We start from the raw sequence: 18,596 nt of genomic DNA on the forward strand, positions 1-18,596 counted from the left end.
AAATTAGGTGAAGTTTAGCATACAAGCCTTTTTTCGTAGTGTTCAAAACTCCTTACATCTGTGCTAATTAACCTTCTTTTTGTCTGGCTGATGATTAGGTTTAATATGTGTTACACCAGGCTTGTTTAACATTTCAGCCAGTGCTGTCCTTGGGCAATTAAAAGCTGCCAGTACAAATATGTCAAGATAGCTGGAGCCGGACTGGTTGGTGATACTGCCTACATAGAAGAAATTTTAGTGGGTATCTTACTAATGAGAATCAAAGACGGTGTGCCCATAATGACTATGAATTTTGTGGGTTTTTTTCCCAACAAAATTCAAAATAAGGTAATTTAAGAATTATTCTTTTTGCTTAAAGAAAGGAAGATACCTGGCAGAAAGAAGGTAACCTTTTTTTCTTCAGCCTTAATCTCTAATGGATATACAGCCCAGGTTGTGGATTGTACTTGTTGGTCGGTGAAGGAAATAGGTAGAAGGACTCCTGTCCCCACCACAGCACTGCCACACAAATTACGTCTGTGCTACATGGTAGAGTCTGGGTGTGAGCGTGGGTGAAAGTATGATATGCCCTGGACTCAAATTTCTGTTTCTGCATGATAATGAGAGTACCTCTACCTTTGTTGTGGTCTGCTATTCTTTACTGAGTCATCCTGGTTGTCCTGTAGTCCTGACTGCATGCCATATCTGGTCCTTCAAGAGAAGCATGCAGCTGAGGTACTGGTTTGGGGGGATCTTTAGGACATGGCATTAACAGAAGGAGTTATGGGGCAGAGGGTGACAGGTTTGAGTTGAACCCATGCAGCCAGACTGCCTTGCCTTGCTGTACAGCAAATAGGTGGGTTCTGGATGCAGAATGAGGTTATGAACTCTGTGGACTATGTGCAGGCTTGAATCAGTTCAGTTTGGAAGTTTGGCTAGTTTGGACTTGAACATGTGTTCGCACCTAAGTTTAGAAAACTTTGCACGTATAGCCAAATTGTAGTTATCAACTGTACGTCTGTATAGGAGTGGTAGCTTATAGTTTGTGGTGTTACTTTGTCTATGCCCCAATCTTTGCCATCCAGATAGAATTGTTTTGCCAGGATTTCTGTAGGTTGGAGGAGGAAATATTCTGTCTTCCATCTCTGCAGCAGAATCATAAAACTTATCATAGATTATAACTTTCAGTTATAGAGAAGATAAAATGTAGCCTTAGACAACAGCTGGATACAAAATGCAGGAAAGGAAAAGGAAAAAAAAACCCATTAAAAAAAGATGTGGTATTTCAGTGCGATACCTTGAACGTGCTTTGGAAGAAATTCTCTAATGGCTTTATTTTACAAAGATAGTTATATGACTTTGTTTTATTAGATACTTTCCCCTTCAGTTTTACAATATAAAAGATTTGAAAAGAACATCCTCTTAAATATGTGAAATATTTTAATCTTATAATTGAGTTTTTGAATTTTGCTTTGAAGATTGTTTGATAAATCTGAAATAAGAAATCTTTCAGTAGAGACAATTCTTCTAACTTAAATGGTAATTACTGAGTGTGGCTGGAGCATGTTGATTACTATAGGTACAATTAGTTTGAGTGCAGATGTCTGAATAGAAATGCATGTTTCTACCTGTTTCATGCATCGCAGATACTGTGTTTATTTCTGTACTTTTTCATGCTGTAGATGGCTGTGAATGCCCTTCATGGCAAGTAGTTTGATCTGTGTAAAAGAATACTTTCCCTGTAGTAACATGTGGAAACAGTTTGATGGAATAAAATGAGAAGAAATTAATCATAGTTATTCTGAGCTTCTTTTGTTGGTTCATAGCCAGACCTAATTTAGACTGAAATCCTTAGGAGATGGTAGTGTTTGGTAACATACAAATAATCTTTCACCTAATAAAAAGCATTCCAGGACATATTTGTAAACTGTTAGATACCTAGCTTGCCTAAATTAACATCAATTGTTATGTAGTTCAACAGTGTCCTAATGCAATTCTTGTCTTCATGGAAAAGCAAGATAAAATTGTTTGTATATCTACCAAATTCACCTCTACAAAAATGACTTTAATGGAGTTCCAAGATGGATGTGTTTGTCCTACTAAGTGTGACTAGCCCCACAATCTCCAGCATACAGTTTCAAAGAAGTCAGCTGCTTTGAAGTGATGAAAATATATTTCTAAAATACTTCTACTTCCAGTGTATGTATGCAAGACAAGTTTATTTTTTCTAAGGCAGGGTGACTAAGTTATTTGGGAGTCTTGGTTCAGTACTATTTTGCTCGTGAGAGTTGAAAACAACTCTGATTAAAGAATTAAAGTTAATAAATATGAATATTGAGAAAACATGTAAAAACATGAGAACAGGGACATTCTTTTAAAGATAGCACTCATAAGCTATGCTTGTATGTGTTTGACATCAGGCCTATTCCTAAGTAATTTTAAAACGTTGACTCTAATGCAGTTAGGATGATTGAAATATAAACTATACATTTACTTAATGCTACTAGACAGCTAAGAAGATAGAAAGCGTAGGGAAAATGAATTTCAGGGGAGATAGAGGCTATGAATGGAGACTAAAAGTATTGTTGGTGTAATTAAAAAGTAGAAGGGAGTCATACTAGAGGGATGGAAAAGTCTGCTCATTTAGGACTAGACTCTGTAAAGTTTTAGGCTGTGATTCCCATGCACTTGAAGTTCAGGGCTGCAAATTGACTGTGTAAGTGAACTTTGTGGGTCTGTATTAGTACTTGGGGCGTACTGGGGACAGGGGCATGCCAAAGACATAGCATACTTTTTTTTTTAGTATGCCAGCCTGCAGGATCTGTGGTTGTCTGATCTTGTTGCTACGCTGTTGTAAAACAAAAGGAATTGTAGTTGTATTTTTTTGTAGGGGTTTTGTGCCATTGCAATTTTTTTCTTTTCCTAGTCCATATCATTCAACTTGTTGAGCTTTGCAGCTATTTAGCATTGTTCTGTTTCAACTCTGGCTACCAAAAATGACTAGATCAGTGATGCGGGTGTGTTGGTTTTTATGCTCTTTTGGCACTTCTGGCTCTTTGATAACTTGTTCTTGGTAGGTTTTATTCTAGATGTGGAGTGTTGGTCTCAGCTGAATAATGCACCGTGTGTTGGGGGTATTTGTAACCTGGATAATCTCTTGCTTGTAATATAATCTACATCTCCCCACGCTGCCACCCCCCCACACCCCCAGTCCTTTTGGAAATTTTGAAGTGTTCTGTTTGTTTTTTTAAAAAAATAAAATAAGGATTTTCAGTTTTTATGAATATTCAATAAAAATAAGCTATACTGCATTGTGTTAGCCAGGTTGCTATGTTGTGTGTAGGCTTATGTGGCCTAAACATTTATACTTCATTTTGTAATAAAAGGTATCATCAATACTGCTTGGATTTTACTCTCCTTGAACTGACTGTGTTGTCTGATCGTAAAACACACCCTGGTTATGTATTCACTGAATACATGCATCTAAACCATTTACTGTCAGAATGAAAGTATGATAAAATGAGAACGATAATGTTACTGTTTAGTGGAAAGGTGGATTAGTATGCCTTGAATCTATGGAAAATACTTATGATACCCTATTATACTGACCTGCGTGATGCACTTCATTCTCTACCTTTTTTTCAGTCACCGTCAAGTCTTTAAATCTTGAATGTATGCTATGCTCTAGGTGGTTATACAAAAAAACTGAATACAAAACTGAGAACCTGTTTGTAAATGCTTTTGACTTGTGCTGTTTAAAATGGGTTATGAAAGACACCTGTTGTTTCTAAAAGCATCTAGAGACTGGTTGAGTTTTCAGCAGATGGATGGATGAGCTTGCTTCTGAGAGATGCCAGTCTGTCACTTCCGCTGAAGTTGATGGAATTCTGTGTTCTCAGGATGTTTTAGGACTGTTTTAAGGAAATGATAGATTAAAAGGATGTTTTTTGTTCCAATATTTTGTCTGCAGAAGAAAACTAACCAGTTAGCAGTACTTGTTTCAATGTCTGTTATGCTATGAAAGAATATTTTAAGAGTTTGCCCACAGATATTTTGAACCTCTGGCCTGAGAGCCGGGCCAAATACCTGTACATTCCTGACATGAATAGCAAATCAAAGCTTCTCAAATTAGAACAAATAAAATTCAAATATCTGAGACTCAGTATATACTCTCTTTATTAATATGGAAATAGTTCTTTGTTACTGGTTTATAACCAGAAAAACAACATGGAAATTCCTTGCAAAGAATAAAATATTTGGTGTTGTAACTGAATAGATGTAGACTAGCTGGATGATTGTGTTCTTCACTTACACCCCACAGTCATCAGGGGCAAAAGCCCCTTTAGATACAGTAGTACCTTATTGTATTATTGGCCCTACTGTGCCCTAATGTTTAAGTTTCTGAACTAAAAAATGTAGTACGTAGCCCTTAAGTACCTAAATTCCTCATTCAGTTCATTGCAAGACTGCTAGGAGTGGAATTCAGAAAAGGCTTTGTGCTGAGTAGGGAGGATGCTTGCTCTAACCAGAAGGAAATACCGCAGAATGAGCCATACATCTTAAACTGTGCCCATCTTTGGCCTGTATATGAGAACAAAATTCACACTAAATTCTGTTTTTTATGTTTACACCATGAATGAAAATACCTGTGAGCCAATTTTGGAAGCAGAAGCATGTGCAGTGAGGTCTGTATAAGCCAGCTTGGGTTTGGCAGCTGTGTCAGCGTATGCCAGCTAGAGAATGTCACCAGAAGTACTGCAGATTGCAAGGTTTCCTGTGTTAGGGACTCAGCTCTCTTGTCCCATATAAAAACAATGCAGGGCATACACAGGCCAGTATTTTCCTTTGCTTGATCCCAGTTTCACCCAGGCTGAAAGTGGCCTTAGAAACTCATGTAGTTCTTGTGTCACTGAGGTAGTAAACTCAGCCCTGTGTTGGGTCACATCATCTGGTTGAGGGAGCCTCTGTGTGTGTGTGCTAAGACAGAGAAAGATCCTGCAGAAAGGTAAGCCAGTACTGAGCAAAACAACCAACCAGTTTCTGTATCTTGCCTCAGGATTTTAAGGTTTCAACTCAGTGCTGCACCTTAGCAAGTATGTTCTAGCTCATGGATTCACAGCTTTTGGACCCCAGCTGCTCATTGTATGAAGGTTTTCTGTGCAGTAGAAACTTCCTGGCTTTAAGTACTAGAACTCCACATTCTGCTTTTAAAGCATAGAGCAGTCATGGACTGAGTTTGCCTCTTTTGGAATAAAAGCTTTTTAAATTTTTTTTAATCAAATGACTGCTAGTTATCCTGTTACTGCATACATAGTTAGAATTTCTCTCTGTTGCATGATCAGAAGTCAGCCATAAATCTTATTCTCTGTATTTAACTTCATGTTTTCAGTCAGTGTCAGGTATAGTTTGAGTGGACTTGCTGTAGAAGACGTCTTATTGTGCCCAACTTGTGATTTCTCATTGAAATGGAGGGAAGACAGGTGAGAAACTCTCAGCCTGCCGTACTGGACTCTGGGGTAATGTAAAGCAAAACTGTAGTTGTTCGAAAAATGCCATTTGTTAAATTTGAGGTGCCATGAAGCTTTCAGTTACTTGAAAAGTTAATTGGGGGTTTTAAAAAAATGACATTTGGATTTATTAGAAATTAGCTCTTCTGGAATCTTCTGGAAGATCTAGGCCTCAGCAGAGCAGGAGATGTGGTTCAGTATTGTCACAAAGATACAGATACAGATGTTCATGAATTTTTATTGTGCAATAAACCAGATGTCAAGAAAACAATGTGTTTCAGAGCTCTTATAAGAATATAATTTTGAGTATTTCAATTTTACTTAGAATTGCAGTTTGTTTTTTTGTTCCTCAGAGTGCGTGTTTCACTTGTGAGATTTGGTTACGCAAGTCACATTGTATTCTCTTGGCTTGTTTTATGCTTAAAATGTAACATGACATGATTGTTAAAAACTGTAATAAAATATTGGATCAGCATAAGAAATCCTCTTTTGCTAACTGGTTTTCTGGAGTGGTAACTGTTTCAGGAAAAAAAATTCAAATAGACTTAACTAATTACAGAAAAGCTGTGGCTAGCATGCTGCTCTGTCTCTTTTCCCATGACCTTCTAATTTTATCATTTTTTGTGTGTGTGACCAATTAAAATATGATGGCAGAGCAAAATAACATTGTCCTAATGCCCAGCAGCTGGGATGTAGAGGTAATAATCCATGTCCTGGAATCATAGGAAATAGAGAGGGGACCAGTTGCAAATAACTTCATCTCTCTACTTCTGCTATGCACAGTTTTTCCTCAAAGTACATCTGTTAAATTTACTCCTCATTTAATACACTGACATATTACTAAAATTATACTGGTGTTTAGTTTTTGTCAGTTTGTCTTTTCTATTACAGAAGTAAAATTGATCCTGCCTAGGACAGAAAGATGGACTAGGTGACCTCTCGAGATCCTTTACAGACATTTCTTCTGTGACTTCATAGTTCTTGCTGATCTTTCTGTACCGTGTTTTGCCTTTGGATGATAGTGTTTTGCTCCATGTAGTGTTTTATGTAGTTATCTCTTCCCATATATTGGAAAGAAAAAGTGCTCTTCAGATTTTGAGAAAGTGTTTCTCTTGTCTCATGAATTTTTTGAATCTTTTCTCTCCCTTCTCCCTGCCCCAGTAGCTCATGCATATCAGAACTCTCTGGGCATGAGAAATTGGTTCACATCTCTGTCCTCATTCTGTAAAAGAATGAACTAAGAATCTGTATTTTAGAGCTCATGAAGTGCTCAACATGCTGACTGCATTCCTCTTTGTTTTATTGTTCAGTAGTGTGAAAGGGGGAGGGAAGACAACTAGTTTTTTCTCTTCTGAGAGGGGAAAAAAATTTGGGCTCACTTTTAGTGTCTCATTCTGCCACTGTATGCTTATCTGAGGTCAGAAACCTTGTAAGAATGGACAGGACTCATATGTATAAGGGCAGGATTTGCCAACAGAAGATAAATGAAATAAACAATAACAGTGCTTTTATTTTATGTGATGAGACCTATTTTTTTTTTTCTGTGTCAAAGCTCACTAGACCTCAGAAGATCTTCTGTGGCTGCAGTGAAAAGTGTCAGAATTCACCATTGGGAGTGGTTTTCTAGGTATACTGATTTAAGATGTTGGATAATTCCAAAAGTTTTGGAACAGCATCAATTCTTTTTTATTGTTCTTAAAAATAAACAGTATAGTGTAAGGATGCCATTCTCAATGGTTAGCATTGTTAGGGAGCATGCTTTTTGCCCTGTGACTTGATAAGCAATGTTCTGCCGTTGCATCCTTTTCTCCATTATTGTATGGACAACTCTTGTTCCAATTGCCTTTAGCTTCATATAAAGTTCATGTGAACATTTGATAAGTGACTGATGAAGTGTGGGTGACTTTCTGGTGTCAAAATGACTAAAACCAGCCAGGAGAGTTCTGTTTCAGAGATGCCATAGATCTTTAATACTATATATTGATGAAAAGATCAAAGATACATGTTTAATTGGTTTCAAACCTAAGCAAAACCAAAACTGAAATATAAGCATTTAAATTTCTGTTCTGGGGCACAGTGCTGCTGGATATAGAATACTTTCTGATGTATATACTGTGTTCCCAGTGATTTCACTGGTAAGTGGTTGCTCAGTATTTCACAGAGTGAATTCAACATGGAGGAACAAGCTCAATTTTCTGAAACTTTTCTTGTTTCTTATTTCTGAGCAGTTTAGCCAAATTGAAATCTGTGAAAGCAATAGGTGTTGTGGATTGTCAAGACCTCTCAGGTGTGTATCCTGCTGTTTGATATCTGAATAGGCCTAGAACTGTCCTCACGGAAATCACCTAATATGTATGTAGAAGAAAGTCTGAGAAACGAACATCTCGGATCTGTACATGTATTTGCAGTAGTTGTTTATGAAGGACTTAAGGTTTTTTTTTCGTAAATTGGCCCTCAGCGTGTACTTTTAGAGTCTTCCATTGCTATATTTGTGGCAAAAGTCTCATACACACTAAGTAGTATGACTTATGCATTATGAGGTATGTAAAAGATAAAAAAGTAGAAAATGTATTTTAAAGCTCTTACTTTTGTTGACTGCAGCTATCTAATACACATTAATATTAATAACATTTAGGCCTCTCTTTGTGTTTTGTTCCACAGGCAGCAGGAGCAATTCGTCCTCTAGTTTCTACTGTGATTGCTTCTGCTGCAGATGGCTGTTTAGACCACTCATTGGAACGTGCCAGGTACAGAGCGAGTGAAATGCCTCAGGCTTTCTTGTTTGATACAATCTATGAAGCATACCAACAGGTAAGACTTAGAGACTTTCTAAGACTTTTTTCCATTTGCTTTAACTAGTCATCTATTTTTTTATTTCTCTTCTTTCAAAAATAGAGATTCGGCAGCTATTTCAGATCACATCAAACTGTATGTGTATTACTTCTCTGTAGTCTTTTGATGAAAATGCTTTGTCATTCTAATCTATTCAAGTTTTTTGATTATCAAACTGCCAAATACAAGAGGGAATGAGGGGTCTAAACTATTGGAAAGACAGATTGGCTTTCATTTTTATTGTGCATTAAATAGATTACATAGATGAGTGGGTTAATGTGTTTAAAGTTAAGTATGTATTAAGTATGTATTATTGACTGAGTATCAAAGAGTTTTGGATGCACAGTGTGATAATGACATTATATAATAATATGATGGGATACAGGCTGTTCTAAAATATTGAGATAATAACTTGATACATCTAGGTAAATAAATGTTTAATTTGTTTCGTGTTGCGTGTGTATTGTACATACTTTGATTAGTGGCTGAAAATATTTACCTAGTCTCTGTTGTAATTCTCCATTTTTCCCTAATATATTGCTTTAACATCATCTTTATTTAAGAAAATAAAAATTGTGGGTAGTGTATTAAACCCTGACTCTTTAGCCTTTATCCCTCTTGAAGACTGCTTTTGTTTGCCCCACCCTGCATTCACAGTTTACTGGAAAAACTCCAGGCTTTCATCTCAGTGTTCTACTTCCTTTTCATTCATCACCTCGTGGAAATTGCCTGTCCTCCAGGTATCTTCCAGACTGACTGGAAGCAGAGTATTTCTTCATTTGTCACTTGGAAGGATTTATTTTTCACTGCAGTAATGCTGACAGTCATGCTTCCCATCAGTCTTTCATTTCTAGAGTAAACAAGCCCAAATTACTGATATCCACCTTCAGAGAGTACACAGCTTAGAAGTCATCAACAACAGAACAAATGCGTGGACAGGCAACGAAGAAGAAGAAACAGTTGCTTAATTGTTCAGTAATTGTTATACTTGGAAATGTTGGTGCAAATTCCATGTCATACCCTTTATGCTTGATAATTGAAGCTATTCTTAGATGCTGAAGATGAAGGGCTATCCAAGATGAAGAGCTACTCAAGTGATTGGACTAGCTCCAACCTTTTTACTTCTGATGTGAAGCACGGGGTTGTTCTTGGTGTATATGATAACATACAGCTGATACTTCTAAGTGAGACTCTAGCTTGAATGTAGTGGGCATACTCGTGATAAAGGCAGCATATATGTGCGTAGAACACATCTTAAGAGGCAACAGCTACTGTTGGTTATACAGCTGTTTGTTTCTTGTTGATGTGTATCTCTTGGCAAATTACATGTTTATGTGTTGTTTCTCAAAAAAAACCCCCAAAACAAACCCCTATTTTTTCCTACTGTGTTTGCTCTTAGTTTGCAGATGTAGTAGAGCTGGCAAATACATAAAAAGCTTTTGCCCTAAATGCCTTGCTCAAAAGGCAACTATATTTGCAGTCCCTATGCTCCTCTGATTTAGTGTTTTCTTCTCACATATGCATTCCATCAGCCTTCTTTTTTTTTATCCCTGCTCTTTCAAGAACAAGCCACCAAAGTTGTTAGCAAGCAACCAAGGCTATGGTTCCTTGTCCCCAGTTCCCTTTGCATTGGCTAAATTCTGGTCATTTTAAATGCTCTGTGCCTTGGAGCTCTGGGAAGGATAACACTTGGCTAAACCTCTCAACTCATATTGTTTGCTAATTATTTATGTTTCAATGGTGCCTAGCTGTCCAAGTCAAGGATTAAGACCCTATTGTTCTGGGAACTGTACAAACAAATAAAAAAAGATAGATAATCGTTGTCCTGAAAAACTTAGTCAAGCTACTGTAGGACAGATTTTTGTAGGAATGGATGCAGCTTATGATGCTTCCTAAATATTAACGTACCCATCATTAGTGGCCACAACAACCTGGTGAAGTAGGTAAGTATCATTGTACAAATGAACAAAAAAGAGAAAATAATTGTTACTCACGTTGCAAGTCATTCACAAAGCTGGGAATGGAACTCATTTTGGCTGACTCAGCATGGGATCATGGTCCCACTCCTGTGTATTTTATACAGTTGTGACCTTTATGCAACAACAGTGTGGGGAAAAACAACAGTCAAACATGCATTCCTTAGAAAGAAACTGTCCATTTGAGTTGTTGCTTCAAATAACATAGGCTTTTCAGTTACGTTGTGGGTAATGTGGAATACTGCTTTTAAACTCCATCTTTATTTAAGTGCATCATCTGATGTGAGTAGGTTGATTCAGAGAGTTTACTTCCAGATGTCGTCTTTTTCATGAATGTAAGATCTCCGAGTATTTTGACCACTAAGTTGCAACATTCAATTAAAGGTCAGTTCTCTGATCCTTACTGGTTTGCCATCTATAGTCTTTTTTGCTGCTCTTGTCTGGTACCAATCTGGGCAGAGCAGACTAGTGCTCCTTCTCCTTTTATTGCTGTTTTGAATGTTTTTAGAACTAGGAAGGAATAAGCTGTTAACATTATTAAAATATGTAAAAATACTTTTGTATGATCTTTATCAAATTAAAAGTCCTTAGAAAACTTTTTCCATTTCTTGCTTGATTAAAAAATTAGAGTAATGATTTGAGGAAAAATACAATGCCTTGTACATAAAATTAATTGAAGTAGATACAACAAATGCCAAAGATTGGTTCACAACGTTATCTTAAAATGTATGTACTGTCATGGTTTAATCTCAGTCGGCAACTAAGCACCACGCAGCCGCTCGCTCACTCCCCCCCGGTGGGATGGGGGAGAGAATCGGAAGGGTAAAAGTGAGAAAACTCATGGGTTGAGATAAAGGCAGTTTAATAGGTAAAGCAAAAGCCACGCACGCAAGCAAAGCAAAACAAGGAATTCATTCACTACTTCCCATCGGCAGGCAGGTGTTCAGCCATCTCCAGGAAAGCAGGGCTCCATCATGCGTAATGGTTACTTGGGAAGACAAACGCCATCACTCCAAACGTCCCCCCCTTCCTCCTTCTTCCCCCAGCTTTATATACTGAGCATGATGTCACATGGTATGGAATATCCCTTTGGCCAGTTTGGGTCAGCTGTCCTGGCTGTGCCCCCTCCCAGCTTCTTGTGCACCTCCAGCCTTCTCAGTCAGTAGAGCATGGGAAGCTGAAAGTCCTTGACTAGTGTAAGCATTACCTAGCAACAACTAAAACATGGGTGTGTTATCAACATTGTTCTCATCCTAAATCCAAAACACAGCACCGTACCAGCTACTAGGAAGGAAATTAACTCTAACCCTGCCGAAACCAGGACAGTATACTACAGTGAATTCCCTTTACATTTGGTGCCAAAAATCCAGCACAGATTTTGAGGACATTCAGCCAGGTTGTTTGCATGCATTTCACTGAGATGCATTTCATTTTTGTGTGCTGGATCTCAATTTAGTTTTCACTCTTACCTCTTCTCTGTTGCTTAGAACATACATATTCCAAACAGGTCTTTTTTGTTCAGATATATGTTGCTTTCTGATTAACTGTGACCATGTCAAGATTTCTGACATCATAACTTAATTTCTCAGCTTTATAGTAGTGCTGTTGAAACCTTTTAAATTTTGTTGCTTAAGAATTGCATGTACTCCATTGTCTTTGTAATGACTTTGAGAGCTCATTAAAACAAACATTCTTCATCACTTGTATGTCTGATATTTAAGCCTCCTTTAACAGGGCTTTTCAAAGGTTAAAACCCAGAACTTTCATTTCTTTAATGTGGTTTTTCTGGCTTTGGGTTTTCCTTATTACAACCACTTTGTCAAAAAAAGAAAAAATGTTGGACTGGATGTGACATCAAATTAGAGTCTGTGTTGGTCAGTTACTCAGAAATGGTGTTAAGTATTTCATCCATTACCTCTGAAGTATGCTATGAAATAATTTCCATTGGGTTTCTAATTTTTGCTCGTGTTGTGTGAGAGAATTAGGTTGTGCGAGAAGGTATGCATTATATTGTTTTCAAAAGGGTTTCTCGTTACTACTAGTCACATCTCCTTTTGATAGGTGTATTAACTTGAAATCTTCTGTTCTTTGGGATGGTCCTCCTCTCACAATTCCATAATGTTTCTTGATCCTGATGGGGAAATTATTTAATCTTTCTATTCTGCTGTTGTAAGGTAGCCAAGGACTTCTACCTGCAAAGTAGGGTTTGTTTATTTTTAATCCTTAGAAGCAAATAAATCTGAAATGGGAAGAGCAATCCAAAAAATGTTGGTGAGGTACTGGATACTGCTAGGTCTTCTGATGGTTAATTTTGAATAGTTTTTTTTAACCGTACTGAAACAATAGTATAGATTTATGAAAATATTTCCTTAAAACTAATCTCAGACTTTTTCAGTTAGCATCAACTTTAACATCAGTTAGTGGTGGAAGCAGCTTTTTTTGATATGTCTGTGTATATGCTTGAGAGGAAAAAAAAGACATTCAGATGTCCCATATTTTTATTTTTTTATTGGGGGCATGCAAGCAGTTTGAGAACCATTGTTGTTTCTTGGTGAAAGAAGAATTGGGAGTACTTTGTGTCTGCCTTTTTGTGGTGCAGCAGGCAAGTGGAGGTGCAACAGGGAAGGGAAAGCTTTTTTGGTATTCTTCCACCTCAAATGATAATTGCTCCAGTGCAGCAGGATCAGAAGACCACTGTTCAGGAAATAGCTACTCCTCCTACTCCAGAATAGTGATACTGACTTTAACATTTTTTATGAAGTTTCTGTTACGTTGTTACACACTTTACTTTTAATTCAGCATACCTCTTGTCCCCTGTATTGGATATCACATAAGCCAGACTAAAAACAGTTGCTTAATTTCAATATTGACTTTAACTGTTCAGAGCCCACAACAGCCAGCAGAGCTAAAATGATGTCTTGATCTTAAAAGGCCTCATGACTGATTTATGTGTCATTAGGTAGAGCACTTACGCCTGTTCATTTATTGCAGTTAATGGGATTTCGGCAGATACAGGCACCTATCCCTGTTATGAAATGCTGCTTAATGCTTTCTGTTGCAAGTCTCCATGTTCAGTTGGTTATATGAAGCATGGGAAAACAGCTGTTTACTTCTATTTCAGTGAAGTATCTTGATGCCTCCACTTTGTAGTAGGACTTTGGAATTTGGCATTGGGATGGTCCTGAGGTGAGAAAAGGATGAATTGTTACAGGCCTCCTTACATATACCTGTGAGTGTTACTGTGTCACTCATCATATATATGCCTCCTCACCTCATATTCTTATGAAGTACAGCAATGCTTTCATGCCCTTCAATTTGCTAAATTTATAAAAGTTATAGCTTTTATTTGTATGATGCATGCTTGATACAAGGTGGACAAGTGACAGATGCAAACAACTGCAAGGGGAGAAAGAACTGTATTTATAATGTGTGTGGTATCTTGCAGGCAGGAGGCTTTACCTTAGCCAGGGGTTTTCCTTGGGATGTTGGGTAAAAGGCCATATAAATGTGTTAAAGGGATCAATGTAATGTTGCATCAGTGCTCTTAGTTCTGGTATGTCCTAATTTGTGAGTTCTTGTTTCCCACACAGTGTAATGAACCAAACCACTAACCTTCAGTAAATGTTAGTAGTGGACAAGTTAAACTTTTTAAAATCAAAAATGCAAATCTAATAACTAGCAAAACCTGTGGAAAAGTTGCAAAATTTGCAGAACCCATGATTTACTTCAATTCTAACCTACCTGGGACAAAACCAGCCAGTTGGATTTTTTTTTAGGTTAATAAGAATTAAATTCCTGATCTTTGGAAATGCATGTTTCTTTTTTATTCTTATCAGCCCTAAGGGAAATCTGAAAAGGTTAAGTGTTAATTGAAAATCCACTCTTTCCAAAGATAGCAAATAAAGGATAAATTCCTTAGACCAGACTTGTTCATTTTTGCTTAAGGTAGTTTCATGTTTCTGTTTAGCTTTTTAAATTAAATAGGAGCAAATGCGAAGTATGATCCTGCAAGCCTGGGAGGAGGAGGGTGGGGGGAAGACTTCACTTACTAGAAGTCAAGTGTTCCCCTGGAGCAGTATCTTTAAGGAATTAGAGTATCAGGAAGTCAGGTAGACTACCTTTTCCTTTAATCAGAGTAGGCTGAGACTGATTTTTGTAATACCTGTTTCTGACATATTGTGAAATGCAGAAGAGATCTTAGATCTTTTGTCTTTAACACAAAGCATCTTGTTGTGTCATGTCATGTTAGTGTACAAAGTAACACAACCACAATATGCAAAGGCTGAAATACCCAAACTTAACAAAGCATTTTGTATTTGAAATGTATCTGCCAAAGTAAGGAAGGTAGCAGGAACAATTAAAAAGCTTTGCCTTTCCTGATGTGGCGGAGAAACAACTGAAAATGGAAGCAGAAGAGGAGTGGTATGTAGAAGATCCTGACTAGCTTCTATGTCAGAGATGTAAACAAAGAGCCTAGGGAAGATGATATGATGGTTAGAGTTGTCAGCATGAATGCTGGGGATACAACAGAATTGCTCACCAATGTGACTAGTCTGATGAAGCCAAGGACCTTGGGAAGAGCTACACACAGCTGAAGAAAGGGTGGGACATGTTAGAAGGCTATTCTGCAGGAATCCTTTGCATGTGGATGGCGTGGCAAAGTTGGATCACTATTTAAAGATAGAGTGATAGGTTTATGACAATCTTAATTATAAAAAATAATTTTGATACACAATTTTTTTCTGGTAATCTTTTATACGTTGTTTTAAACTTAGCCTCAAGATCTTCTCTACCTGGGAAAGTTTACCACAAAAACTACACTATCTTTTGGGGGTGTTTGTATTGCATATGTAGTTAGTTTAATCATCTGTTGATAGGAGATCTTTTGTAGATTATGGAAGCTTATATTTAGCTGATCAGAACAATGAAGCTGCAATAAAAAAATGAAAAAATAGGAACAGGAAGCAGGAATATTCATTGAAGGAGGATGAGCTTCAGCATGTTTAGAGATGTTTCTCTGATGCATGTCTATAACCTCTGTAGATATCCACACAGAACAGACTGACCTTAGGGATTCTATCTAATGTGTGTAGAAACTATGTAGAGATTAGTACTTTTTGGGACTACACTGAATTAATACATCTGTTCATAGCCAGCATTACCCACTTTTTGGATAATAAGCAATCACACTTACTTATGGGATGTTATAGCATCTGCCTGCATAGGAGAGAGCTGCTATATATAAGCATAGTAATGACAAGATACAAAATAATAGTGTGTTAGGGAGAATCATGCAAATACTTTGATGCTAAATTCTGGGAGGCAGATGTTCTTCCACTCCCCAAAAAAATCATTACAAGATGTCCCCAGATGGGGTTGAGATGGGGAGAAGAGATATTCTGCAAACTGTCCAACCTGGTCCTCAGTAGAAGAAAAAGAAATTCCAAAATTGTTCTCATCTGACAAACCCCTGAGAATGTTCAGGGAAGATTTTTGCCAGAGTAAGAAAGGAAGTTGGCTATTGTTAGGCCCATTGTAGAAGTATTTGCTCAAAGTATTGTCTTTTCTGTATGTAAATAATAGGGAGTGTATTCCATGTGGATTTTGTAAACTTCTAAAGTGCTTTTTGAAAGGACACAACATTACTGGGATTCTTCTGCAAACGTGTGAAGCATTTTAGTATCCTCTGTAGTGGGAGTGGGGTGTGTGTGGTGTGGGGAAGTGGAGTCAGCTGTAGCAGTTTATTAATATTTTGGCATAGGTCAGGCAAGTCCTTCGAGGCAAAATGTCTAGACTGATTTGGGGATTTTCCTGTGGGTTCATTCTTTGTTAAAGAAATCAATGTCTGTCAAATTAACATTGCCAGGAGCAACAGGCGATTAAATGAACAGTAGCGGACAAATTGTTGACTAAAACTTTGGCAACATTGGGAGCAAGGGTCAGATTCAGAAAAAGGACTGAAGGGTCAAAATGTAAGTGAGGCAGAATTTGGGCATTTAGGTCTAATGCTGGAATCCTGGAAAAAACACTGCTCACCTCCCTCCTAAGATTAAAGACATATGAATCTTCAAGGCACCTCAACTTTTTTAACATTCACAAAATATGAAACATTGTGTGTGCCAAGGCATCTAAGTTGTGGCAAGGCTGAACAGCTTAATATTTACTTCCTGTAAACACTCACTTGGAGAAAAAATTTTTTCCTGATGCGATCCAATCATGAATTGGTGATATGGGTCACAGCTGTTTGTTTTTGTAGTGTAAAAACACTGAAAAAGAAATCACCGTTGTTTTTAACATATGACAAAGAGTAGGTGAGATATATAGATTTTTATCATAAGCTGTAATGCGTTATTTCTTGGCCTGCATCTTTAAAAAAGCATGAGACATCTTTTAAGTGTATTGTGTTGTAAGTTTACCTCATTCTTCTCCAAATGTATTTTGTGGTTTCTATATGTTCTGTGTGTGTATAGAGAGCCACTTCCTTTTCCACTATCCCCAGCTTTGGTCACCCACTTTGCTTTTGTATTTTGTAATTATATGCTCAGGTCTTCTAAACATGTGCCATGTAACATCACTGTTGTGTTTTTCCTAATTCTGTATTCCAGCTTGTGTCTGTAGGTTTTCTTCCTTCCCCTCAACTGTATTCTGAAATACTGAATCAAGAAGTGATTTGTGAATTAGACAAGAGCTAGCTAAAATAAGTGATCTACTACTTGTATGATTTGTATGAGGACAGTACTACTAGCCAATGCTGCTCTTCGTATGGAGTCCTAAAGGCAGCATACTTCCATCTGCCTATGAAATGTAATAGGTAATTACAGTTTTAGTGTAACTACCTACTTGGTTGGTCCAAGTCAACCTACTTGGCTGAATAGTAAAGTAGCTTGGATTATTTCAGTTTGAATTTCCTACTCAGTTCCTTTGATGGTATAATAATATAGATTTTAATTAGCTGTATGCTAGTGTCAAGATGGGGAGTATCTGGGTTTTTCAATGTGCAATCTAAGCATATGAAATAACCTAAAAAAGGAAGCCTTTCTGCGGATTTGACCATGGGTCATTAGGATTTTAGATCTGATTGTTTGACGAGGAAATCTGTGTAGCTCCTAAATGTTGAAAGAAAACCTGGTATCTCATTTCTCCTTACATGAGAAGTTTTTACTTCACTAACAGCACCCTTTCGTTGTTGTGGTCCATTTCGGCTTGGACTTTATCTCCGGTTTTAGTGTCATTTAAAAAATTATTTCTTTGGAACTTCAGTAAAACCTGAGTTCTGTTCCATTTCATTCCTGCTGGAAATTGGTAATTTTTTGGTTTTGATGCAAAATTGCAATGGAGCTAACTTCTTAATGCAGTTTTGCAGAGGATTTTGATCTGCCTTTCTTCATTCATCTTCAGGCTGATGCACACAGACTGTTGCTTAAATACAGGGTTGTCAACCTCACCTAAATGAATATCTTAATTTGTACAGTCTTCAGGTTGTAGTTCTGAGATGTTTTCCGAAGACATTTTACAGTTATTTCATCTGGCATCTTTTTACCCTAGCAGCTTTGTCCTGAGATTTAGAGGAATAAATATATATATTTTTTTTTCCCATTTCCCTATCCTTAAAACCTACCCAATTCTACAGAATTCTCTCCAGGATAAATAGACTAAAGGAATTTTGTCAGTAATGCTTTCATTTATTCAAAACCTGAAGCTAGATTGGTGGTCTGTTGAGAAAACTAAGCTAGTTTAGATAGCTCTGTACTTGATTAGTTCTTTGGTGCAATGGTAGAGCCAGGATATTGTATGAATCCCCACCTTGCCCTAATTAATTTCTGCCACAAGAATGTTTGGAGAAATTCTAATGCCTTGCATAAGAAAAAAATAAAATTTTTTTGCTAATGGGATAATTACTTCCATTTTATGGCACTCCTCATCCTGTAGGATCTCAAAGCACTTCACAAATTCACATGTTAGCTCTTGGAACTGTTTGGTGCAGTGGTGCAAAGCTGCCACACCCTGGGTGAAATCTGGCATCTCTGTAGTAGTGAAAAGGCATTTTGTCTTCAGATATAATTTGGAGGATGTATGTTAGGGAGACACACTGCAATTATTCAAGTTGGAAAATAGACTGGACTATGAATATTGTTGTAAGTATTACTGGATTTACCCTAAGTGTACTGTATCCAGAAGAATCACCCTTTTGGCACAGGCTCAAAAAATGCTGAATAATGAGTGAGAATCACTGTATCCAGCATATGGGAGACCACCCATCTAAATTGTCTTCTGCTGCTTGTTTTGAGAGAGCAAAGAAGAA

At 37.3% G+C, this 18,596-nt stretch overlaps 1 protein-coding gene across 3 annotated transcripts in view; it reads left to right on the forward strand.

Annotated features, from left to right (window-relative positions):
- Positions 1-18,596, forward strand: part of CRPPA (CDP-L-ribitol pyrophosphorylase A) — a 133,871-nt gene that overhangs the window by 15,096 nt on the left and 100,179 nt on the right. For all 3 annotated transcript variants that reach the window (XM_076331398.1, XM_076331397.1, XM_076331399.1), the window contains exon 3: positions 8,148-8,297. In XM_076331398.1, the coding sequence (XP_076187513.1) occupies positions 8,148-8,297 (150 nt within the window). The remainder of the gene's footprint in view (positions 1-8,147; positions 8,298-18,596) is intronic.

The sequence above is a fragment of the Aptenodytes patagonicus genome, chromosome 2 (genome assembly GCF_965638725.1).
Source record: "Aptenodytes patagonicus chromosome 2, bAptPat1.pri.cur, whole genome shotgun sequence".
NCBI classification, from domain to species: Eukaryota; Metazoa; Chordata; class Aves; order Sphenisciformes; family Spheniscidae; genus Aptenodytes; species Aptenodytes patagonicus.